This window comes from Mesoplodon densirostris, chromosome 8, assembly GCF_025265405.1.
Source record: "Mesoplodon densirostris isolate mMesDen1 chromosome 8, mMesDen1 primary haplotype, whole genome shotgun sequence".
Lineage (NCBI taxonomy): Eukaryota > Metazoa > Chordata > Mammalia > Artiodactyla > Ziphiidae > Mesoplodon > Mesoplodon densirostris.
The window spans coordinates 109,233,782-109,259,738 of record NC_082668.1 but is presented as its reverse complement, the minus strand read 5'-3'; the positions used below and the strand labels follow the sequence as shown (position 1 = coordinate 109,259,738).

At 44.7% G+C, this 25,957-nt stretch overlaps 1 protein-coding gene across 5 annotated transcripts in view; it reads right to left on the bottom strand.

Annotated features, from left to right (window-relative positions):
- The window catches only part of CLASP1 (cytoplasmic linker associated protein 1), a 269,568-nt gene that overhangs the window by 223,983 nt on the left and 19,628 nt on the right, over positions 1-25,957 (bottom strand). For 3 of the 5 annotated variants that reach the window (XM_060106471.1, XM_060106468.1, XM_060106466.1), the window contains 2 exons: positions 19,650-19,688; positions 8,961-9,440 (listed from right to left, as the gene is read on the bottom strand). In XM_060106471.1, coding sequence (XP_059962454.1) covers positions 8,961-9,155 — 195 coding nt within the window. In that variant the 5' untranslated portion in view covers positions 9,156-9,440; positions 19,650-19,688. The remainder of the gene's footprint in view (positions 1-8,960; positions 9,441-19,649; positions 19,689-25,957) is intronic. The other 2 variants (XM_060106469.1, XM_060106467.1) reach the window with 1 other exon arrangement.

Here is a 25,957-nt window from a genome sequence, read left to right as displayed (position 1 = left end):
GATTCAAGTGGGTTTAGGCTGGGTTAGAATCCCAGCACATGGGTTCAAGTCCCAATCTGAGGTGCATGGTTTCAATACTGTCTTCTGTTTCATCTGTTTCCCATGCTCTCCTTTCTTCCCCCTCATGCAAAGTGTCCTTTAATACCCTGCTAAATCCAGGAAGGCGTTTTGCTGTTATTTGTCTTTCTATATTCCTTTCACAGTTGTTAAAAAAGGGTATAGGTAACCATCTCTCCATTTCTATTTTGGCTGCTAGGAAGCCCAGAGCTCAAACCAAACTTCACCATATTATGTTCACAAATTATTAGGTTGCCTTAAATTCTTTACAAATATAAATGTACCTAAATAAGACTAAATTTAAACATTTTTTTCTTTCATCACAGTAGTTCCTTTTGGGAATAACTATCAAAATATACACTTAATTCCTGCTATACAAATAGACAGAGGTTATACATTTCAAAAATATATGGAGCCGGGGCTTCCGTGGTGGCGCAGTGGTTGAGAGTCCACCTGCCGATGCAGGGGACACGGGTTCGTGCCCCGGTCCGGGAGGATCCCACATGCCGCGGAGCAACTAGGTCCGTGAGCCATGGCCGCTGAGCCTGTGCGTCCGGAGCCTGTGCTCCGCAACGGGAGAGGCCACAACAGTGAGAGGCCCGCGTACCGCAAAAAAAAAAAAAAAAAAAAAAGAAAGCCAAGGACAGACTGGTGATGAGCTGCTCCAGATCAAAGGAGACTGTACAGGTGAGAACAAAATGTAGCCTGTGAGCTTGGACTGCATGTGCACCAGAACATTTTTTTTCTTTTGCTATAAAGGACATTTGTAGGACAACAGGTAAAATATGAATAAGGTTCACAGACTGGATATTAGTACTCTATCAATCCTAATCCTGTTCTAGATACCTGTGTAAGGCTACGTAAGTGAACGCCCATGTTTTTAGGAAACATGAATATTTAGGAGAGACGGAGCACGTGCCTTACAACACACAAACGAAAATAAAATGCACATAGAAGATAAAACAAGTGGTGAAGTATTGCCACTGGGGTCTGAATGAAACACATGGAAATTTTTTGCACTGGTATGTTGGCTTTGGGTTTATTTATTTGTTTTGTGAGGTATCATGACATTAGTTTCAGGTGTACAACATAATGATTCGGTATTTGTACATGCTGCAAAATGACCATCACAGTAAGTCTAGTTACCATCCATCACCACACGTAGTTACAGGAAGTTTCTTTTGTGATGGGAACTTGTAAGATTTGCTCTCTCACCAACTTTCGACTGCATGTTACCCCCAGTACTTAATTTGGAGCTGGAAGTCTGTGCCTTTTGAGCCTCCACCCATCTCGCCCAACGCCCAACCCTTCCCTGTGGCAACCAACCACCTGTGAGCTTCGTTTGTGTTCTGTTTTGTTTAGATTCCACATATAAGATCATACAGAGTGTGTCTTTTCCTGTCTAACTTAGTTCACTTAGCATCATGTCTTCAAGGTCCAACCATGTCACAAATGGCATTATTTCATTCTTTTCATGGTGGAATAATATTCCATTGTGTGTGTGTGTGTGTAGACACACCACATCTTCTTTGTCCATTCATCATCGACTGATGGACACTCAGGCTGCTTCCATATCTTGGCTATAGTAAACAATGCTTCTTTGCACTGTCTTGTGAAACTTCCCTGTAGGTCTGAGTATTTTCCAAAATAAAAACTTTTAAAAGTATATACTGTCATGATTCTATTAGGACCAGCCAAAGAGCTGTTTTAAATACACTGGTCTTAAATAATTTTGAGTTTTTATTAAAGTACAAAATGAGTTGCTTATCTCTCACTCAGGACCCGGCCTCCTAAAGTCATCACTGGCAGCTGTGGGGTATGTCCTTACACTCTTTTGCTCTGATAAATATGCTATAAATACTGTCGCAACGTTATAAAGGAAGCCGTACTGCATGGATGCGGATGTGGGCTCGAAGGTCAGACTATCCAGATTAAAATAACTTTCTAGTTATATAACCCTGGGCAAGCTGCTTCACTGCTCTTTTCCCAGCTGCAGAACGGGCCCAATCCCAGGGCTTATCACGGGGTACCTGCCTCACAACTACAGGAGGCAACGACCGCCAAGCGCTTCAGGGGTCCCGCACACGAGTGCCTCATAAATGTGAGCCATTCGTAGACATCAGCCTCATTGTCAGCTCCACGTTCTCACCCCAGCTGTTTCTTTTCCTCTTTGCTTTGACATCCAATTTATGACTTCTTTTATCATATGTATCCTTATTTCAATTTTAGCTTTCTGAAACCAGGCAAAGTATTAAAAAGAACAAGTGAAACCCTCCGGAAACAGGGGTCCTCGATCAGTGGACTGCCTTTGCCAGTAGGTTTTAAACTCACCCTCAGAATTTCCGGCCAGCGGCTGCTCTGCTCAGAGCCTCTGTTATCAGCAGTGCAGGGTTCAAGGATTCTTACTGTATTACAAAAGATCCAGGCCTTTGCTCCAGGGCACAGGCTGACAAGGGCTACAGGAAGGCACGCTAACTCAGTCCCACATAAAAGTTCACTTTCTACAGATCTTGTTATCATTGGGCCCAATAACTACGCATCTTCATCTGCTTCTTTTACTGACCAAGTGCTGCTACCAAGCAGTCCTGGAACCTTCGTACACCGGCTCACTGGACCCTTATAACAATGCTATGTACCAGGTGTCATCAGACCCCTTTCACAGATGAGTACAGTGACCTGCTCCAAGGTCTGAGTGGCAGAGCCAGGACGGGAGTCCAGACTGCTCACGCTCCAACCTGAATTCTTCCCAAATACACCCTGCTGCCCTTGCATATACAGAAACACACATTCAGGAAGAAATGCCATTAATCACGTACATGAAGGACACCATTTTTATTTGACAAGCTGCATTCATTTTCTTGAAACAATTTTTCCTGGATTTTTTTGTTTTTGTTTTTGCTTTTGCTTTTGCTTAGTACTGCTCACTGTAGCTTTCCTACTTACGAGAGGCACCTGTCTTTTTAAACCACACCCAGAAAAATTCACCTCTTGCAACCCACAGGACAACGCTGCAGGGGAAACCTGGGAAGAATGAACAGCCTCTGGAAGGCCTCATCGCTATGGCAGCACCAAGCTGACAGCCAAGAAAAGAAACGGAAGTCACTTAATCTGAATCCAATCATCTTTTGTGGCTCTCCTCTCAAGGACAAAGGGGGAAAATAAAAGCCTCAGTGGAAGCCAAGGTTCTAGAGATAGGCAAGGGAACCAGAGGGGCCTCCAGGTATCTGTCAGCACCTGCTCCTCCAGCCATGAAGGGCACTTGATCTGGGGCAGGGGTCACCCTGCGCCCCGTAAAGCAGCTAAGGAGAGACTAAACCTTCTGCAGTCTGCTTCTGGGCACTACGGCATTTACAGACGCTCCTACGATGCAATTTAACAGTTGATTATTCCCTACCCTACACTGTGCCCTGTCCTCTCACCTGCCTTACCTATCCCCCCTTTACACCATGAAGACCATTAGGGCGGGGAGGAAGGAAGCCCTCAGTTAAGAGGGAACCTACAAATTTCAAATACAAGTCAGCACGGCCTGGGCCTTGAGACAACAGTGAACAGGGCTGGCGTCCACATATATTAGATTTAGACAGAGCGAGACTGCCCAGCACTGGCCGGACACTGTGAGGGAAGGGACCGGGCCTGTCTTTTCCCCACGGTATACCCACCCCCAGGGCAGTACCCGCACAGGATAAGCGCTTTATGTACTTCAGCCATTGCAGGAACACCTGGGTTCAAGTCCCAGAAACCTTAATTACTAGCTCTGTCGCCTTAAACAAGTTACCTGATTTATGTGCACATCAATGTCCTCACCTGTAAAATGAGGATAACAAGATCTACTTCGTATGGTAATAATAAGTTAAAATGAACACATCTTTAGCACAATTTCTGGTACATAGGAAGTGTCCCATAGCCGTGGGTCATTATTATTATTCTACAATATTAAATACAAGTCCACAGTCACTTATCCAGAACTCTGGAGGCCAAATGTGTTCTGGAACACGGAATTTTCACGTTTTAGAAGGGTAAAATGCTGCACACAGTTTTAGACAGATAGATAGACAGGCAGGGATAGATGGATGGATAGACGGATAGATAGATAGGTATCCCCTTGAACAGAACCTGGGCCAGCACCCACCATCAAACGTGAATATTTCTGCAGCACAACATGCCCTAAGCAGGTAAATAAGGACCATCAGTAGTCTCATATCGGTTCACTTCAGATCAAATGAAAAATGAAGAACACTAGGTTCTCAGAGATTTGGGGAATTTGTAACTGCAGAGAAGGGACTGCGGGACTATATCCACAAAAGTACCTGGTGCCCACTGGGATGCTCTGTTCCGATCAGCCTGCTAGACGCGCACGTTCCTGCCCTGTGAGAACCCGCCAGGCTGCACGCACGGAGCTGTTTGGCTCAGTACAAGTTGCTCAGATGACCTGGGAAAGCTGGGAAAGGCTCCCTCAATTCCCTCCAACTGCCATGGCCCAGGTGGCCTCCCCAGGTGAGCTCACTCTTACCTTCATCCCTTCTCACCTAAAGGGGCAGGGGGAGACAAGAAAAGTGGCTGGAGGTACATCAGGAAGCTACTCCACCATCTTCCTCTTTCTTTGAGTTTTATTCAGGAAAAACAGGAAGAGGAGACCACATCAATGAGGGCAGCCATATTCAAATTTTTTGTTGTTATTTTTATTTTTAATGTCAGACTAATCTAGAAAAGAAGCCCCATAATCAAGAAGTCTCCCATCTCCTCCGTGTCTCCCACGGTCACTGTGACATCGAAGACTTACGAAGCTCTTCCAGCAATGGGGTGGGGTGGGGTGGGGTGGTGAAAGGTGCCCCACAGTGTAGCCCCAGGGTGTGCCGCCTGTGTGAGGACATTACTTAAAGAACCAATTACTCACTCCTCAAGGTGACCCAAGAAAGTCCAAAGCTGAAACTGAGCAGGACCTGTAGGGGCTCCTGGGTACGGGGAGCCCTTCCGTTCAGCCTCCATGACCTTCCCTGAGTTCTGAGGGGCAGATTCCAACGGTTGCTAATCCAGGAAGGGAGGGGATGGAGAGACATGGGAGGAGCAGCCAAGAAACAACAGTGCAGCCTTGGGGCAGGGTCCTGGTTCCCCCTCAAGGGACACTTAGTTTTCGAGGGCAGGAGCCTGCCGTGTCCCCCTCTGCCTGGCAAAGCAATAAAGTTACTCTTTTCTACTTCACCCAACACTCTGTCTCTGAGATTCAATTCAGCACCCCGTGTAGAGAGGCACCCGTGATCACAGCCAGCTCACAGTAGATAACCAGCGATAGGCTAGCAGAACGCATACTGACCCTAAAATGAGTCTGCGCAAGAGAGCTAAAATGCTCCAAAAGCAAACTGCGTCCTATTTAACCTAAATGAATGCTCCCTTATTCCCAACTTATGTGCAAATTATAAGGCTCACTCTTCCCCCAGTTGAATCACGAATGGTTCCCACCAGTGAAGGAGAAGCATTTACACGTAGTAGGTGCTCAATGCTCTAGCTAGTGCCAGGGTTGGCAAACTACAGTCCAGGGGACCAAATGACCTTCCACCTGTTCCCGTACGTTAAGTCTTGCTGGAACACAGCCACACCTATTCATGAACACACTCTCTGGGGCTGCTTTTGCATCATAATGGTCCAAACTAGTTAAATATTTACAAGAAGACCACAGGGCCCACCAAGCCTAATATGTTTACCTCTATTGTTCAAGTTTGCTGAAAGGAACACTGGCTAGGAAATCAGACAGACTTACTTTTTTTTTTTTTTTTTTTTTTTGCGGACCTCTCACTGTTGTGGCCTCTCCCGTTGCGGAGCACAGGCTCCGGACGCACAGGCTCAGCGGCCATGGCTCACGGGCCCAGCCGCTCCGCGGCATGTGAGATCTTCCCGGACCGGGGCATGAACCCGTGTCCCCTGCATCGGCAGGCGGACTCTCAACCACTGTGCCACCAGGGAAGCCTGACCTACATTTTTTTTATTACTTATTTATTTACTTGGCCACGCTGCGCGGTGTATGGGATCTCAGTTCCCCAGCCAGGGATCAAACCCACGCCCCCTGCAGTGCAAGCATGGAGTCTTAACCACTGGACCACCAGGGAGGTCCCCAGGGAGACCTACATTTAAATCCCAGTTCCATAATCACAAGTAGAAATTACCTCGCAATTCTCGGTAATTTCGGTGACCTCATGTATAAAATTAGGATACCACCATCTACCTTGCAGGGGTGTTATGAAGATTAAATGAGATACTAAATGCATACGGTAAATAAGCAAGAAATGACAGCTATTAAACTTTAATTGAAACCAGGTACAAATTTGTCTACCATGTTAAGAAATACTCAAAGGTAAAGTGATTCAAGCTTCAGCCAACTACTTTTTTAAACAAGACCTTGTGCTTTCATTCATCTACATTCCCTGCTAGGAAAAGGAATAACAATACCCAAGCACTACTGTTTTGGAAGGCCAAAAGTACTTCCCTTTTCCTCTCTTATCTTTTCAGTCCTGAATTTGAAAAGAAAAAATTTCAGGAAGCCAAGCTTCAGAGAATTATTTAATACAAAGTGAATCCCTTTGAATAAAACTTAAAGTGTACTTCAGGCTCTGAAGGAGAAATCTTGCTCTATAATAAAGGAGAAAAACAGGTATGGGTCCCTAAAAGATATGTTTCCAGATTTCAGTAAAGCAACCAGGAACACTTGCCGAGAGTATGCCTAAGTTCCTGAGTTCACACAGGTAACCAGGATTCGTTGAGCACCTGCTATGTTCCACGCTGTAGGCTCCAGGTGTGAACAAGGCCCATATGACCATACTTAGAGACCTGAGAGACCAGGGGGGTGCTCAGCACTGGGTCAGATCGGAACCACAAGACATGGCCTTGACTCCAAAGCCATCGGTATGAAGTCACACAAGACATCAGAGCTTGAGGGCCCTGAGGGAAGATGTAGTCAAACACCTGCCCTGCACAGACAGGTAAAGTGACTTGTCCACGACGGCACGCGAGTCAGCAGCAAACCCCATCCTCCTGCTTTCCTCCCCACGAGCTGTCTTTCTTAGAAACTACTTCACAAAGGGTCAAGTCTGAATCTTTCACTCCTTTGTGACTCTGCAATTCCTATTACGAAAAAAAGACCCAGTCTTCAAACCTCGGGGTTCCTCTAGACAACGTTACCACTTTCTTCCTCTGTCTTCCCACCAAATTCTGTGCATCTCTATTACTGCACACTCGACACTGACTGGAACCATTCCCTTATTTATTCATGCCCACTCCCCACCGCCCCGGCCCCCAGACTACGAGCTCCTTGAAGACAGGAACCAAGTCTTAATACTGACTGATACTCCTATCCCTCACCTCCTCCTTCCTATCAGGAGTCCGATACCGCCCAAGTACCCCGGCCTCTTCCACACGGCCACACGCTTTGCTCAGGGGAGGCTGAACCCCTTTGTAGGACCCGGAGGTGGAGCGTGATGGCTGAAGGCCACCGTGGACACCTGTCCATTTCCAGCGAGACTACGGTGGGCGCGCAAAGCCATTCTGGCCAATGCGATGTAAAAAAGTCTGCTGGGGAGCTTCAGAGAAGGTTTCCTCCCAAGTAAAAGACACAAGCAGACATTCTTCTTCCCTGGCCATTGCATTAACTACGCAGACTTAACGGAAATTACTCAATCTCCTTATGATAGGTAACTTTAAGTCAACTAAGCCAGCGTTCAGTTACTCTGAGCCAGAAGCATCCTGATTTGGACACAGAAAGGTTCGTGGAGCCGTGATTCAAACACAGACAAGGAGACTTCCCAGACCTCAAAAACGTAAGGGACTAGAGAGTCTCTACGACCCTCCCCTTTGTAACGCTCCCACCACCCAGCAGCCAGCACTTGTTAATTTCAGCCAGATGAATAAACAGATGAATGAAACATCTGTTTAAGCTCCGCTTTCAAAGACTATTAGGGTAAATTTTATGTCGAGTTGTAAGTGAACTATTAGGGCCCGAGGTAACAAGTCTAAAGCCTGCTGACTCTTAGATAAGATCAAGGTTTAATGTAATTGGAAAACAGTCTATACTAGAGCAAACAAAGAAACCCTGGAAGCACCCTTTCCAAGTCCGAATCCATGTCAGAAGACTGGTTCAATGAAAAAATCGCAGAAGGTTCTGTCTCTGGAAGCCCGACTGTCTATACTGTCTAGAGCACCTCTTAGCACATGTCCCACGCTGTCTTCCACCTCAACCGGATCCAAAGGGGCCACCTTCTTAACAAACTAAAGGTGGGGAGCACGAGGGGGGGAAACGACACCTCTTCAGCACTTTGAGGCCAGTTTTCATTCATGAAAACTTAGTCCTCGAATGGCAAAACGATCAACCTTCACAACTCAGTCGGGTCACGGGACCCCGCCTGGCCCCTCCCACCCGCCAAGGGCACCTGAAGAGCCTTGAACTTTGGAACCTAAAGGATATCCTCCAGGCCTTTACACACAAGTCACCACACACAAGTCACCGGAGGGCCCTTGCCTGGGTACCTGGGCCGACTTCAAAACAGCTAAAACGCAGGTAAAATGCCCACATCCTACTGCCAATTCCACCCCCAGAGAAAATCGGTGAAGCCACTTGCTATCCACGAAGGGCCACTCACTGCTAGACACGATAGTCACTTTAACTTCAAGGCTGCAAAGGCTTGCAACCTCTCCCACATAAAAGCCTCTCTTTACCCGGTCACTTGGCCTTCTCTTAGTGTGCGCTAAAGGACAAGGGGTTTTCTGAGCTCCAACAAAAATCAAAGAAAACTCTACTTGCCCTTTACTGGAAAGCAAGGGATCATGCTGACGGCTCACAAAGGATTCTTCTAGGACCCATTCTGATCCCCCATGGCCGCCGGGCCACCTAGAAGAGCGTCTTCCAGCGCATGGCTTACCTTGTAATTGCTGGAGTTCACCCAAAAGGTAGCGAGTCCGTCCACGAGTTTGTCTAATGTGGTCTGGTCATGCTCAAGGTCGGCAGACTTCTGTTTGTCTGAGAAATAGTCTATCAGTTCTTGGCCAACCTGCAGTCGCTTCCCCACATCCTTCTGCAGCACCTGTGCCAGGCAGGCCTCCATGCGAGGCTCCATGGTGGAATTCCAATCCAGAGCCAGCCGAAGCTAGAGGGCAGTCGGGGTGACACCCTCCCAGCAAGCGTCCCCGGGAGGCGGCCTCTTTGTTTGCTGAAGGTTACTAAGAGCCTGTGTTTCAGAGATGCAATCTGGGGAATGGCAACAATGCACCATGTGTGTCTGAAGAGCAGCTGGTAGGATATTAAAAGTCCAATTTAAATAACTAGTAGGGGAGAAGGGAGTGAGCGGCAGAGTGCTGTTCTCCTCCTGGGTCTGGAATACTTCATAATTCAGCAGTCCATTCTGAAAAGTTAGAGAAGAGAACGACAAATCAGCACAGGGCACAGAACTCTCCAGTGCTCGGAAGCGTTCAGTCAAAGACAAAGCAGTTCACGCTGCAGCATCGGTTATAAGCACCAGTGGAGTGAGAAGCATGAACGCTTGGCAACCACATCCGAATAACATAATTATTATTTTTATCAGGAAGAACACTGAAGCCCAAAGCAAAGAGCCAGTGAGCTTCACAGTGGGTGGGTTGAGGTTTTTCACAATTTTCCAGTTTGTAAATGCACCAGTCAGGAGAGCAATCATCGGCTTCAGCTGGAAGATGTATTTGTGGCTTACATTTTGCTTCCCACCAAAAACCTAACACCACTTCTGTGTCTGAATCCTGTAGGTACTGTAGCTTATTGTCTCACTCTCAGTCTTCTAAAAATCCAAGTGCTGGAAGTGAGGCAGAAACACCACTGACCAAACTGGCCAGCCAGGCAACACTAACCAAAGCCAAAGGCCGCACCTACACCAAACTTCTTGCTCAGCGGCTTCACAACAGGGTGAGTAGGTAGTGGTCCCCGCCTCTTCCTCCAAACAGAGTGATGGAGGGAGAAAAGGAAATAGGCTCACATGCTGATCACATTCTATTGACGCAGTGTTCTCTGCCGACAATAGCACCGACTGGGCTGGGTGTTTTGTCACAAAATCAGGAGACCTCAAAATCACACTTGGGGTAGCGCAAAATACAGGATATGGGGAAAGTACCAAAATCATTTTCACTAGACAAATTAAACAGGCCGACCCTCTAATCTACAGCTGCTGGAACAACTGTACACATTTATTTGTTACCATTTCTTCTCTCAATTCCTTCCATTCTAACCCAAGAAGACGCACAGAAAACCTGTCTTCGAGATGCAGCATCCCCCGGACACTGAAGCAAATAGAAACGCTCTTCACGCCGACAGTAGACGCCGCCTCTCAGGGGTTCAGCAGGTAGAGCTGACCTTATAAATCAAGTAAGGTTAAGATTCGGCGCAGGGTGACTCTTCCAGTCTGAGCACAGGGAATCTCTCCCTTCCTGTCATCACCCCCACCCCATTCCTACCCACAGCAAAAAAGCACAGTGCTCTCTCTGAGTTCTAGGGTGAGAAACAAGCCAAGTCATTCCATGAGGAAAGCCCTCCCGCAAAGTCCCTGGCACTTGATTACCCATCTTCTGCTTTACTTCCAATCAAGAAGACTCGCTGCCTCACGTGGCAATCCTTCCTTAAATGGAGGAAATACCCGCTTTCCAGGCGTTTCCACGCCCTGAAACGAGTCCCTCCTTCCCAAGAAAGATCTTCAAATACAGAAAAGGGGCTACTACCCTTCACTCCAACTTTCAGTCCAAACAAAATATCCCCAGTTCCCTAATGAGCTCCTATGTCGGACTAAGGAAGGGTTCAGTGATACAGGAAAAGTGGAGAAACCAACAGAACCTTTTCTTTCTGGGCCCCATTTTAGCCCAAGAAGGATATCTAATAAGGTCAAGCTTGTGGGAGATTAAAAAGGGCCACAGATGCTTTGCTACTCCCTCTTCCACCGAGGCGGGGTCTCATCCCCCCACAGTGACCCTGGGATTGGTCTGAGCCTTGCTTTGGCCAGTGGGAAATCAGAGACTGCAGGAGCGAGCAGAGGTCTGACACTGGAGCTTGCGTGACTGCTGTCAGAAAGCTGGTCTAGACTCCTGAACACGAGAGGCCATTAGAGGAGAACCAACATGCTTCAAAAACAGCCGGCAGCACCTGCCAGACACGTGAGTGAGTCCACGGGGGGACCATTCGGCCTCTCCAGTCATCCTCTGACTGCGGCTACACAAATACATCTAAGGAGACAAAAACCACCAGGTTAAACCACAAAAGGGTAAGAAACAGTTCACTGTTGTTTTAAGCCACGAGATTTGTGGTGCTTGTTACACACCAGTAGATAACTGATACACTCCTTCTTCCCCTAAACATCTATCTTTCATTCTCAACGAAAAGTATCTCATATCCTTTATTCCTTCAAGGGGCCTAAAACTTTCTAAGGTTGAATGGCCATAAGTTTCCCTTCCCCGCCTTCAAACCCTTGTTACTACAAGTCTGGCCTAGTTTTGTTCTGATTCAGGGAAAGAAGGTCAGACTTCATGCTTAGCTGGGAAGCAACAGACAAGAGAGTAAAGTCTCCACTCCCGGGGGAGGAAGGAGCCCTGCATTCAAGTCTCTCGCCTGTGATTTTTAAATACATATTATATAAAAACTTCCTCTTCAATTGGTATTCTATAAGATTTCTAACAAATAAGTATATGCTTCTTGACGGTAATTATGCAGTAAAGGCTTAGCACACTCAAAAGTAGGTCACAAACTCCTTATGGAGGAAACCCACAGAATGAGATACGCATTAAGCAGACTGGTCCTCTCTGTTCTCTCTTTTCCTCCTTAATTTAAAAAAAGAAGTAACGGATGATCCCCTCCTGCACAAAAGTACAAGACCTCCCTCCCACTCCTGTCCCCCAGCCACTGCGCTTCCCCACCTAAAAGTGAAGACGGTCGCTAGCTTCTTGTACCTCCTTGCAGAGATATTTTTAGCTACCCAAGCAAGTAAGTGTATGTGTTCTCCCCTGTGTACCCCCCAGGGAGAGTTTCCTAAGCATTTACAATTACATCACAAGAAGCAGCCCAACTCTGCTGCAGGCCAACAGGAAAAAGTTAAAAAATACCAGGTTCAGCAAGAAGGAAGAAGCACCCAGCAGGACAGCCTGACGTAATGTACACACATGAGACGGCCTCCAGTCCTGACCCTGCCACGTCCTCAGTGGCAACGGGAAGAATACTGGCTCCACACTCATTAAGTGAGATTAAGGGTGGGAAGGGCTTGCACAGGGCGTTTTTCAAAAATAGCTCCAGGACTTCCCTGGAGGTCCAGTGGTTAAGACTCTGCGCTTCCCAGGCAGGGGGCCTGGGTTCGATCCCTGGTCGGGGAAATAAGATGCCACATGCCACGTGGTGTGGCCAAAATAAATAAATAAATTAAAAGTACTTTACATTAAAATAAATAAATAATAAAAAACAGATCCTCTCTCGATCCCTTACTTACGGTCCCTACTCTGTGGCACTTGGGCCACAACCATAGACAAGTGCCGAGGACAGGGGCAGAGAACCAGCTGTGAGCTCTGATCTTCTGCGTCTACTACAGGCTTCTCCATAAGAGAAGTCCAAGGTAGGACCCTTTTCACTCGTGACCGAAAACAGCAATGAGTCAATATTTCTCCTAAGTGTATAGAGTGGCTGGGCTCAGCGGGCAGGTCCTCCTGCTAATCTTGCCTGGGATCACTCAGGCAGCTGCTGTCATCTGCCAGCCTGACTGCAGCTGAAGAGTCTACAGCGGCATCACCCACATGTCTGAGGCGCTGATGCTGGCTGTTGGCTGGACCTCTTGCCACACGTGACCTCACCACTCAGTCATAGAGTCTGCAGTTCATTATACGTGGTTGGAACATTCCAAGACGGCGAAGGGAAGTGGCCAGGCCTCTCAAGGCCCAGGACACAGAACGTGCAAATCACTTCTGCAGCATTCTATGGGTCAAAGCAAGTCACAAGGTCAGCCCAGAACAAAAGTGTGAGGAAATGGATTCTACCAGTTAACAGGAGCCACAAAATATTACACACGTGCTTCAACCTAACATATATGTAGCCATATGTGTAGTGGGTATCTGTAGAATGACTACATGGATGGGGTAAATACATTTGTCTTCTCTGTTTGCCCATTATCTTGATTACTTTTATTTAACCATCAATTTATCATATATCACATCTCATTACAGAAGATACAAAACAAATAACTATAATCTATGACTTGACTTGAAAACACTTCCACCTTACTTGGAGAGAACAAGAGATACATACTCACAAAAAGCTTGTCAATGTGAGAATTCAGCACAAACACAGGGGCTTCCCTTGTGGTCCAGTGGGTAAGACTCCATGCTCCCAATGCAGGGTGCCCAGGTTCCATCCCTGGTCGGGAAACTAGATCCTGCATGCCACAACTAAAAGGTCCCGTGTGCCGCAACGAAGATCTTGCATGCCACAACTAAGATCCAGTGCAGCCAAATATACAAATAAATAGTTAAAAAAAAAAAAAACCCACAAACACAGGATGCACAGTTAGCAGACTTCACAGATAGAATGCCACACCTGCCAAATAAGGGCTATGAATAAGTACTGTGGTTGTTTAGAGAAGGGATGGATCAAGAAGGCCTGGAATGACCAAGTCAAAACCAGTCAGACAAGGCTCACTTTAAGCTTTGTCTCGAAACATGGACAGGACATCCTACATCAGTTATGGCACTTAACGGGGGAATAAGCCTAAGCAAGTGAGGGATGTGGAAACTTGTGAATGGTTGAGGGAAGAAGTGTGGCAACAGAGACGGTGAGATACCTCTGAGATGGGCAAGCGTTGTTACTCCCACTTTTTTTTTTATTGGTCGTGCAGCTCGTGGGATCTTAGTTCCCCGACCAGGGATTGAACCCAGGCCACGGCAGTGAATGTGCCGAGTCCTAACCATTGCACCGCCAGGGCATTCCCATTATTCCCACTTTGAAGATAAAGAAATGAAGCTTAGAAAGGTTAGGCTAAAAAAAATTTTTTTTAAAAACAGGGGCTTCCCTGGTGGCGCAGTGGTTGAGAGTCCGCCTGCCGATGCAGGGGACACGGGTTCGTGCCCCGGTCCGGAAAGATCCACATGCCACGGAGGGGCTGGGCCCGTGAGCCATGGCCGCTGAGCCTGTGCGTCTGGAGCCTGTGCTCCGCAACAGGAGAGGCCACAACAGTGAGAGGCCCGCGTACCTCAAAAAAAAAAAAAAACAACAACCCTGCCCAAGATTTTAAAGCTAATAACTGTCGGGCGGTAACTGCAAATCAGATCTGCCTGGCCCCAAAGTTAGTATTATTTTTGTTATACTACAATACTACTGACTCACTGAAAGTTCAAAGCATGGGTACTTAATAACTCAAAGATGAAAATGTTAAAGTTATATGGGGCACGAGAAGTAGAGGATTGAGAAACAAGAAATCAAATTACAAAGCACTCAGGAAGCTTTAATAAAATAATATTCCACATCACAGCATCAAGTGGTACACTTTAAATGACCAGCACCAGTGAATCAAGAGCACATCAAACATTTCCCTGGAAAATATGTAGAAAGCAGGCATCATAATGACAAGCCAACCCCGAAAGCTAGAAACGCGCAGAACCAATCCACACTAGGCAAAAGCAGTTGTTTCTATCAATAAGACATTTTTTCTGCCTTATGATCATTTGTATAATTACGATATGGTGTGAACCTTTAAAGACGCCCGGCCGTGCCCCGCCAGCAGTGAGTCTCTCGCTTCCTTGGGCATCCCACAGCCCACTCACTGGCAGCCACACGGTCACTCAGTGAACAGACCCTGGGCCAGCGGTGTGACAAGTGTCCCAGGCTAACTCCTGGAAAGCACAAAAGGTAAGACTTGGTCAAGGCCCTCAAGGAGGTCACTGCCTGGAAGAAGGATGAGACAGAAAAGGAGACAGAAAAGCAGGCGGTGGTGGTGGTACAGGGACAGGCCCTAGGCCGGGGGCCTGTAGATGGTACTACGGTGGCAGACAAAGGAGAAGCGGCTGCCTGAGGGACTTCAGCGGGGCACTTCAGGACGGGCCCCTGCCACGCACACCAGGCAGATGCAGCACCCGCCGCCCCTCCGGCTTTCACGCGTCACTCCCCCCGTCACTCCCCACCCACTGCGGATGCGGGCTCCGGCCTGCCTGCCTCCTTCCCCAGCTCCTCTCATCTCCTGTAGCGGCTTCTCCACCCCTCGGCTGACAACACCCGCTCCTTCCAGCCTTCCCTTCTCGGCCCCAGCAGGCCCTCCTGGCCTGGTCCTCGGTGCCCTGCCATGCCACCCTCCTTTCCCGCCACAACTGCCCATCCCCCAGCTCTCTTGTTCAAGTGCATTGCCTCAACCTCGTTGATTCCATAAACTCCCTCCCAGTCTCACCTTCCTTTGAGTCTGCGTTAAATCCCACGGGGGAGTGAACAGCATGGAGCTACCCTCCACTGTCTCTCTCTCGGGAGTCACTGCCTAGTAATCCCGAACCCTGGGTGGAGCAGACACGCTGAAGCGGCTGCCTTCTCGGGCCTGCGGGGTGACCGTGCGGAAGAGAAGACACACATACCCAACCAGGCTGGTTTCAAACTGATCTCAAACTTCAGAAAGCCCTTCGCCAGCAGCCTTCCAGCTCGCGTTCTCTGGCAACTCTGCTTGCCTTTCTCTCCCAAAGAGCTTTCCCAGCTTCTCCGCAGGCGCCCGTCTACCCGACCCTGCAGTTCCCTCCTGACCGGCTCACCTGCTGCTCGCTCAGTAAAGCAGGCAGGATGAGACACCTGGGACGGTCACCGGCGACCCGGGGCGGCCCCCTCCACCTGTTCAGCTGCCTGCTCTCCAGCATCTACCTGCAAGCTCCCCTCTGTGGGCTCACTCCCGGCAGCTGAGACACTTCCTCAAGGCCCCTGGAGCTCACAGGCCTTCCATCAGCGACACCAGGGACGGCGGAGCCCCTGTAAGCAGCTGTCTACACGCGCGAGCTGCACGGAGGCACTGTCTGTTCACCCTGCGGCCCTCCCCTCGGGCCCCCTGCCACCCGTCCACTGCAGCCGCCCTGGTCAGGAGCACCAGTGATGGCCCTGCTGGCGGACCTACTTCACTCACCCCGCCTCTCGGAGGCGTCCCACAACTGACCCCTCCTTCCTTCCGAAAAATTTCCCACCAACGAGCATGCCTTCCTGCTACTTCTCGGGCTGCACCTCCTCAAGTTTCTTTAACCATCTCTGCTCCTCTCCCAAAGCTCACCCCAAAATAATAAGCATCCATTTCCATGAATTTTTTAAATGCCTATAAAACTGATGACTCCCAAATGTGAATGTCCAAGCCAAATACCTCTGAACACCAGTCACAGGCACGGGCCTCTTCGGTGCCAAACTCTTTGCCACTTTGGGGCCTTATCTCTTGCTGTTCCTAATGCCTGAAACATTCTCCTTATGCCTGCGCTGGCCTGGCTGTCATTTCAGCTTCAATGTCACCTCCTCAGCAAGCCCTTTAAAGACCACTCTAGGGGGTCGGTCCCTTGTCACTGCATCCTGTTCTCTTCAAAGCATTTATGACAAGTTGTAATTTATCGCATGTTTGTTTACCTATTTGCTGTCTGACTTTCCCACAGGACTGTCACTCTTATGAAAGAGGGGACCTTGCTTATCTTGTTCACCTAATGCCTACAACCATGCCTTGTACAAACATGGCACTCGAGAAATAGTTTTTGAATGAATGAAGTTTGCTTGAGTTGAAAATCAGAAGAAAACAGTCATTGGCAGTCATTAGTAGAGTTCAATTTCTTCTTGGGGTGGGGGAGGAATGGGGGGATAGGAAAAATGCACAAAACATTTCAGATAAAAGGAATGTGTAAATACATATGGACAAAACACAAAAAAGAACAGACGATGGCCTGCTCAAGGGAAAACAAGCCATTTGGCAAGGCCAGAGCACTGGTTCCCAACCTGAAAACACTACTGACCCCCACCCCTGAGGTGAGAGGGTGGAGTGATTAAAGGCTGTCTGAGAGTGGCGCAGTGGTTAAGAATCTGCCTGCCAGTGCAGGGGACATGGGTTCGAGCCCTGGTCCAGGAAGATCCTGCATGCCGTGGAGCAACTAAGCCCGTGAACCACAACTACTGAGCCTGTGCTCTAGAGCCTGCGAGCCACAACTACTGAGCTTGCGAGCTACAACGACTGAGCCCACGTGCCACAACTGCTGAAGCCCAGGCGCCTAGAGCCTGTGCTCCCCAACAACAGAAGCCACCGCAATGAGAAGCCCGCACACCGCAACGAAGAGTAGCCCCCACTTGCTGCAACTAGAGAAAGACCGCGTGCAGCAACAAACACCCAACACAGCCAAAAATTAATTAATTAAATAATTAATTATTTAAAGTCTGTCTGAGAATTAGTGCAGACAAAAGCCATGCATTATCCATGACCTAAGTATTCCTAGCCGTATTTTCAAACTTATGCAATGCAGTTATGAATCTTTAAATGCAAAAATAATGTAAAAAGTATTTCTAAATTCTTATTTTGAAAAATTTTCTCAATTAACAGATACCAGAAATTCCACTTACATAGAGCCCTGTGATGCTGAACACTAAAAAGAGTTCTTGGGACTTCCCTGGTGGTCCAGTGGTTAAGAATCCACCTTCCAATGCAGGGGATGCAGGTTCGATCCCTGGTCAGGGAACTAAGATCCCACATGCCACGGGGCAACTAACCCTGTGCACTCTACAGCCCATGCGCCACAACCAGAGACCCTGTGGGCCATAACCACTGAGCCCGTACATTCTAGAGCCTGCATGCCACAGCTAGAAAGAAACCTGTGCACCGCAACGAAAGATCCTGCATGCCACAGTGAAGATCCCTCGTGCCACAACTAAGACCTAACACAGCCAAATAAATAAATAAATAAATATTTTTTTTAAAAAGAGTTCTTATTCTCAGAAAGTCTGACTCAGACCAGAAAGACTGAGCACAGACAAGGCCCAGCAGTCAACTTCCAGCACCAAAGGCCAACAGTGCTGTGGTCTCCAGGGAGTTCTGTACATGTCATCTTTGAAATGCAGAATCACGAGACTTCGGGTGGGCATACAATTATTTACCTTGGAGAGAGCATTAAAATCTGCAGTTCCTCAAGTTATCAAAAGAATATTGTGCAACGGGGGAAAAAAATCAGTTGAACTCCCTCTTCTCTCTATCACTCACCCCAGTGTGAATAATAATTAACTACAGTGAAGTCATGACAAAAAAAACAACCAGGGGCTTCCCTGGTGGCGCAGTGGTTGAGAGTCCGCCTGCCGATGCAGGGGACACGGGTTCGTGCCCCGGTCCGGGAGGATCCCACATGCCGCGGAGCGGCTGGGCCCGTGAGCCATGGCCGCTGGGCCTGCACGTCCGGAGCCTGTGCTCCGCAACGGGAGAGGCCACAACAGTGAGAGGCCCGTGTACCGCAAAAAAAAAAAAAAAAAAAAAAAAACCAACCATAATGTAAGATGTAAATGCCCAAAAGTGAGTAACAGAAGAAAGTTCACTATATTAAAAGCGCAGGTCATATGAACAGAAATAAATCATTAACGTTGGTTAATTTCTGGTACTAAGATTACAGATTTTTCTTTGTACTTTTCTGTATTTTCTAAATTTTTTCTATGATGAATATAGAAAATATGTTACTTGTATAATTACAAAGAGAAAAGTATTATTCAAAAACCAGGCATTACCATTTCATGATGGAGGAAAATCTCCCTTTCAGTATTATGGAATAAAATGTGTAACTATCAGTGAAGTGTAAAATACGAAGAAAGACTTAAATTCCCAAAAAGATGGAATTGGTGGATTAGTTACTTCCACAAATTACGTGGTAGAAAACTACACAATGGAAAACACAAATAAGTACCAAAAAAAAAAAAAAAAGCAGCTCCATATTACTGTATACATACTATAAAAAAATAATAGGAGAAAATAAATACACTGCACAAGTGCCAGATAAGTTATTCATTCATAATGGTTACTACTTGCCTTCACTAGTATTTTAATGAAGTAATTTCTTTAAAATCTTTCAGATATTTTAAATATTTTTTTCTTTGTGAACTATAAAAGTAGAACATAGTTTTAATTTTATTTTTGCTTCTCCTATGGCAGGTTTATAATAAGAAGAATTGCTTCTATTTTTATTCTACTCCTCAAAGATGAAACAACACGGACATACACTGAAAACTGCTGACGCATGTTGATAGGTACATGAGAATTTGTTACACCATTCTCTTCACTTCTCTATGTGTTTAAAATTGTCTGGAACTTTTAAAAATCCAAAACAAGTTTTAACTTCTTCAAAAGAATTGTAAAGCTTAAGTCTATGTGGGAAAAAAAATACATAAAATGCCTGCAATAAAATTAGTAATTAACTAAACAAATAAGGATGTGAAACTGCATTAAATTGCATATACATAGTTACACATATAGCATATACAATGTATGACATTTATATACATATAGTATGATACAGCCCACATGTGAAAAAAATTACAGAAAAGAACAAACAGAGTATGTAAAAGATTAATAGGTAGCTTCTGAGTAATAGGTTTGAGAGCTTACCTCCTACTTCTTAATAATTTCCTCTACTCTTCATATTTTCTAAGAAGAAAAGAGACATTTTTAAAAGTCTTAAAAGAGAAAAGCAGTTATTTAATAACATTCATCTTATTCATTCAAGAACTGTGAAACCAGGGCTTCCCTGGTGGCGCAGTGGTTGAGAATCTGCCTGCTAACGCAGGGGACACGGGTTCGAGCCCTGATCTGGGAGGACCCCACATGCCGCGGAGCAACTGGCCCCGTGAGCCACAACTACTGAGCCTGCGCGTCTGGAACCTGTGCTCCCCAACAAGAGAGGCCGCGACAGTGAGAGGCCCACGCACCACGATGAAGAGTGGTCCCCTCTTGCCACAACTAGGAGAAAGCCCTTGCACAGAAACGAAGACGCAACACAGCCAAAAATAAATAAATAAAATTTAAATATATATATATATATATATATATATGTATTTTAAAAAAAAGAACTGTGAAACCCAAACTAACTGACAACAAAGACACCTCCCTATTGACTGCTGACTTTTCTTCTCCCAATGATATACACAAGACGGATGTCAACATCAGCATACCAAGCTGTTACATTACCAAGGCAGTTACCCCAGACAGGAAAGAATAGTAATAATATAGATTACAGATTCCCAAGGAAGGGTCTTACGTAAAAACAGGAGACCTCAGCAGGGAGCCAGCTTATTGGAGAAACAAGGCTCATCCCAGACACTAACCAATACGCTGGCTCCTCTAGAAAGAGGGGACCTAAATTTCCACTCAGGCTAGCAACATTTACTTCTGTGGTATTTTTCAGAGAGCTTCGTTTACAGTTTCATAGCTGTGACCAGCTTTTTTTCCCCGTTTGTTTACTATACCAATGGAAAACAGATCCTTAAACTTGAATGACTCCTCAGTGATTCTTAGTAACAGCTTTATTGAAATATATATCACATATCATTAAATTCTCCCTTTTAAAGTGTACGTACTGCCCCTAGGTTCAGACGCAGACGTAGAGAGGCTTGAGGACACGGGGAGGGGGAAGGGTAATCTGGGACAAAGTGAGAGAGTGGCATGGACATATATACACTACCAAATGTAAAATAGCTAGTGGGAAGCAGCTGCATAGCACAGGGAGATCAGCTCGGTGCTTTGTGACCACCTAGAGGGGTGGGATAGGGACGGTGGGAGGGAGACGCAAGAGCGAGGGGCTATGGGAACACATGTATATGTATAACTGATTCACTTTGTTATAAAGCAGAAACTAACACACCATTGTAAAGCAATTATACTCCAATAAAGATGTTAAAAAATAATAAAGTGTATGTAATTCAGCGATTTTAAATATGTTCACAAAGTTGTGTGCCCATCAGCACTACTTAATTCCAGAAAATTTTTATCACCCCAAAATGAAATCCCTATCATCCTTTAGCAGTCACTCTCCAACCCCCTCTCCCAAACCCATGAAAACCAATAATCCACTTTCTGATGGAATGGATCTGCCTACTCTGGACGCTTCATATAAATGGAGTCATAAAATATGTCTTTCATATCTGGCTTCTTTCACTTAGCATACTATCTTCAAGGTTTATCCACCTCATAGCATGGATCAATATTTCATTCCTTTTTATGGCTGAATAATATTCTATTGAATAGCTGTACCACAGTTTGTTCATACAATTATCCGCTGATGGATATTTGGAATGTTTCTACTTTTTGGCTAGTATGAATAATGATATAAACATTCCTGAACAAGTTTTGTGTGGACAGGTTTCCAATTTTCTTTGATATACAAATAAGAGTGTTAACTAGAATATAGGATATAACTCTATGTTTAGGGTTTTGAAGAACTGCCAAACTGTTTTGCAAAGTGGCTACACCATTTTATATTCCCACAGCAGTATGTGAGGGTTCCAATTTCTTTACATCTTCAGCAATACTTATGGTCCATCTTTTTTATCATAGCCATCCTAGAGGGTATGCAGTGGCATCTCACTGTGGCTTTGATGGGCATTTCCCTAACGACTCTGGGTGTTGGGCTTCTTTTCATGGACTTGTTGGCCAATTTGGACATCTTCTTTGGAGAAATGTCTAATCAAATTCTTTGAGGGACTTTCCTGGAAGACCAGTGGTTAAGACTCTGCACTTCCAATGCAGGGGGTGCAGGTTCAATCCCTGTTCGGGGAACTAAGATCCCACATACCATGTGGCACGGCCAAAAAACAAAACACACACAAAAAAATTCTTTGCTTATGTTTTTAATTGGGTTGTCTTTATTGTTGACTGTATGCGTTTTTATATACTCTGGATAAAAGTTCTTTACCAGATAAATGATTTGCAAATATTTTCTCTCATTCTGTGGGGTGTGCTTTCATTTTCTTGATGGTGTCATTTGAAACATAAAGTTCTAAATTTTAATAAAGTCCAATTTGCCTATTTTTTTGTTGTTGTTGCTTGTGTTTTAGATGTCATACCTAAGGAACCACTGCCTATTTTACCACAATAAAAAAAAAAAGAGGTGCAGACTCTGCGGCCGTGGCGCACGGGCCCGGCCGCTCCGCGGCGTGTGGGGTCTTCCCGGACCGGGGCATGGGCCCGTGTCCCCTGCATCGGCGGGCGGACTCTCGGCCACTGCGCCACCGGGGAAGCCCACCTCTACTCTTTAAAGAAGAGAAAACTGAGGCTACAGAAGTTAAAGAAAATAGCAGCTCAAACAGCCAGCCAACGACAAAGCCAGAACTCAAAACGAGGACTATCTCCAAACCACTCTCCAGTATTGCCTTGTAATCTATTCCTGTTACTACCTGTGATCTCACACACTTCATGAATTCAGAACACAAATGCATACTGGGAAGGAGAAATGAAAACTGTAATAGTGTATCCTAATAAATACTTAAATAAAATAACCAGCAAAGCCATTTGCTGAATTCAAGCAAAATGATATAACTTACAGCTGACTGAAACCAAGAAAAAGCCACAAATCAATTGTAACTGTTTTGTTTAGTGCTAAAAACTCAAACTGCAGTGATTATAAAACACATTAGTGCTCCTCAATTAGCAGCCAAACATAAAAATAAAAAAAATTTAAAAAATAAAAAAAATAAAAAGAAAAGAAACTACTGCCTAATCTAAGGTCATGAAGATTTGCATCTATGTTTTCTTCTAAGAGTTTTACTGTTTCAGATCTTACATTCTGGTCTATGATTGAGTTCATTTACATATATGAGTGAGGAAAGGGTCCAAATTCATTCTTTTGCATGTGGATATCAACTTGTCCCAGCACCATTTGTTGAAAAGACTATTCCTCACTGAATTGTCTTTGCACTCTTGTTGAAAATCAATTGACTATAAATGTAAGGATTTATTTCTGGACTTACATTCTATTCCACTGATCTGTATGTCTACTCTACCCTTTATGCCAGTACCAGACTGTCTTGATTACTGTAGCTTTGTAGTAAGTTATTAAAGTCCTCCAACTTTGTTCTTCCTTTTCAAGAGTGTTTTGACTATTCAGGGTCCCTTGTATTTCCATATGAATATGAAGATCAGCTTGTCAACTTCTGCAGAACAGACAGCTGGGATTTTAATAGGGAGTATGTTGAATCAATTTGGGGAATAGTGCCATCTTAACAATACTAGGTCATTCGATCCAAGTACATAGGATGTCTTTCTATTTATTTAGATCTTTAATTTCTTTCAGTGATGTTGTATAGTTTCAGAATGTAAGTTTTACATTTCTTCATTAACTTTATTCTAAGTTTTCTATTCTTATTGATGCTTTTATGAATGGAATTGTTTTCTTAGTTTCATTTTTGGATTATTGATTGCCAGTGTATAGGAATACAACTGATTTTTTTATATTGATCTTGTATCCTAAAACCTAGTTGAACTTATTAGCTCTAATTGTTTTGGTCGGTCGGTCATTCATTCATTCATTCATTCATTCATTTATGGGTGTGTTGGGTCTTTGTTTCTGTGCGAGGGCTTTCTCTAGTTGCGGCGAGCAGGGGCCACCCTTCATCGTGGTGCGCAGGCCTCTCACTGTCGCGGCCTCTCTTGTTGCGGAGCGCAGGCTTAGTAGTTGTGGCTCACGGGCCTAGCTGCTCCGCAGCATGTGGGATCTTCCCAGACCAGGGCTCAAACCCATGTCCCCTGCATTGGCAGGCAGATTCTCAACCACTGTGCCACCCGGGAAGCCCAGCTCTAATTGTTTTACAGTGGATTCCTGAGGGTGTTCTATATACAAAATCACATCATCTGCAAATAGATTGTTTTACTTCTTTTCCAACCTAGATGCCTTTTATTTCATTTTCTTGCCTAATTGCCCCGGCTAGAAGCTCCAGTACAATGCTGAATAGAAGTGACATAAAAGGACATCTTTGTCCTGTTCCTGATCTTGAGAAAAAATCAATTTTTTATCACTAAGTATGGCAGCTGCTGTGGGTTTTCATCAATGGCCTTTATCACATTGAGAAGTTCCCTTCTATTCCTAGTTTGTTGAGTGTTTTTACCATCTAAAATGCTTTTCCCGCAGCTATTGAGATAATGTGGTTTTTGTCCTTTACTATTATTATGGTTACACTGATTTCCAGCTGTTAAACCAACCTTGCATTCCTGGGTTAAATCCTAGTTGGTCATAGTGTATAATCCCTCTGATCTGGTGCTGGACTCAGTTTGCCAGTATTTTGTTGAGGATTTTTTTGTGCATCTATATTCATAAAGGATACTGGTCTGTAATTTTCTTTTCCTATGATGTCTTTGTATGGTTTGGTTAACAGAGTAATAACATCCTCAAACGATGAACCAGGAAGCACCCCAGCCTCCTCTTTATTTTGAAAGAGTTTGCAAAGAATTTGCATTTGGTATATTTGGTAGAATCACCAAATGTGAAGTCATCTGAGTTGGAGCTCTTTGTGAGATGTTTCTTGATTGTTAATTAAATCTCTTTACTTGCTATTGGACTATTCAGATGTTTTATTTTTTCTTGAGTCAATCTCAGTAATGCTGTTCTAGGAATGCATACACTTTATCTAGGTTGTCTAATTTGTTGGCATATAATTGTTCCTAGTATTCTCTCATATTCCTTTTTATTTCTGTAAGGTCAGTAGTAATGTCTTCTCTTTCATACCTGATTTTATTAATTTGAGTCTTGTCATTGTTTTTCTTGGTCAGACTAGCTTGACTAGCTTAAGGTTTGTCAATTTTGTTGATCTTTTCAATTTTTAATCTGTTGATTTTTGCTTTTTTCTGTATTTCATTTATTTCTAATTTAGTATTTATTTTTTCTTCCTTCTGCTTGCTTTTGGATTAGTTTGCTCTCTTACCAGTTTCTTAAGATGGAAGTTTAGATTACTGATTTAAGATCTTTCTTTTTTCATATAAGAATTTATAGCTATAAATTTCCCTCTGAGCACTGCTTTTACTGCATCCCCAAGGTTATGGTATGTTGTTTAATTTTGTGCATGGAGCATAGCAGGTGTTAAATATTTATTGTTGAACAATGAATGAATGGCAAGGTTCTTCTTTTCATTGTGGAAAAACATACATAAAATTTACTATTTTAACCACTTTTAAGTGTACAGCTCAGTGGCATTAAGTACATTCACATTACTGTGCAACCATTACCACCATGTTATGTTTTGTTTCTGTTTTCTGTCATCTCAGACTATTTTCTAATTTTCCTTGTGATTTCCTCTTTTACCAATTAGTGACTTAGGAGTGTGTTGGTTAATTTCCACATATTTGTGAATTTCCCAATTTCCCTCTGTTACTGATATCTAATTTCATTCCATTGTGGTCAGAGCACACTCTGAATCATTTCTATCCTTTTAAGTTTATTGAGTCTTGTTTTATGGCATAACATACAATCTATCCTGGAGAATGTTTCACATGCTCTTGAGAACAGCGTGTATTCACTGTTCTTGGCTGTGCTGTTCTATAGATATCTGTCCCTTAATGATTTAAAACAGTCTATCTGCAACTAGATCACATTTAAGAAAAAAATTGCCAGTTATGGACATCTTAAATTTTTCATATTATACCCCACTTTTATACTGACTACTTATTCCATATATATATTTATACATGTATATAAATAAAAATCAGGTCTCCCCTTTAAAAATAAAAATCTGTTTCTAGCACCATATTAAGGGCTGGTTTCTAAGAGTGAAACCTACTAAAAAGGTAAGCAGAAAAGAGCATATATACCCACACGAGAGATTTTCTAACAGGTTTCTGACACATAAAATCTCCAGACTTAGGTAAATAAGAAGAGAACAGAGCATTTGATATGTCATTTGATAGCGTGACAGCTGACATGGCTATCCCAA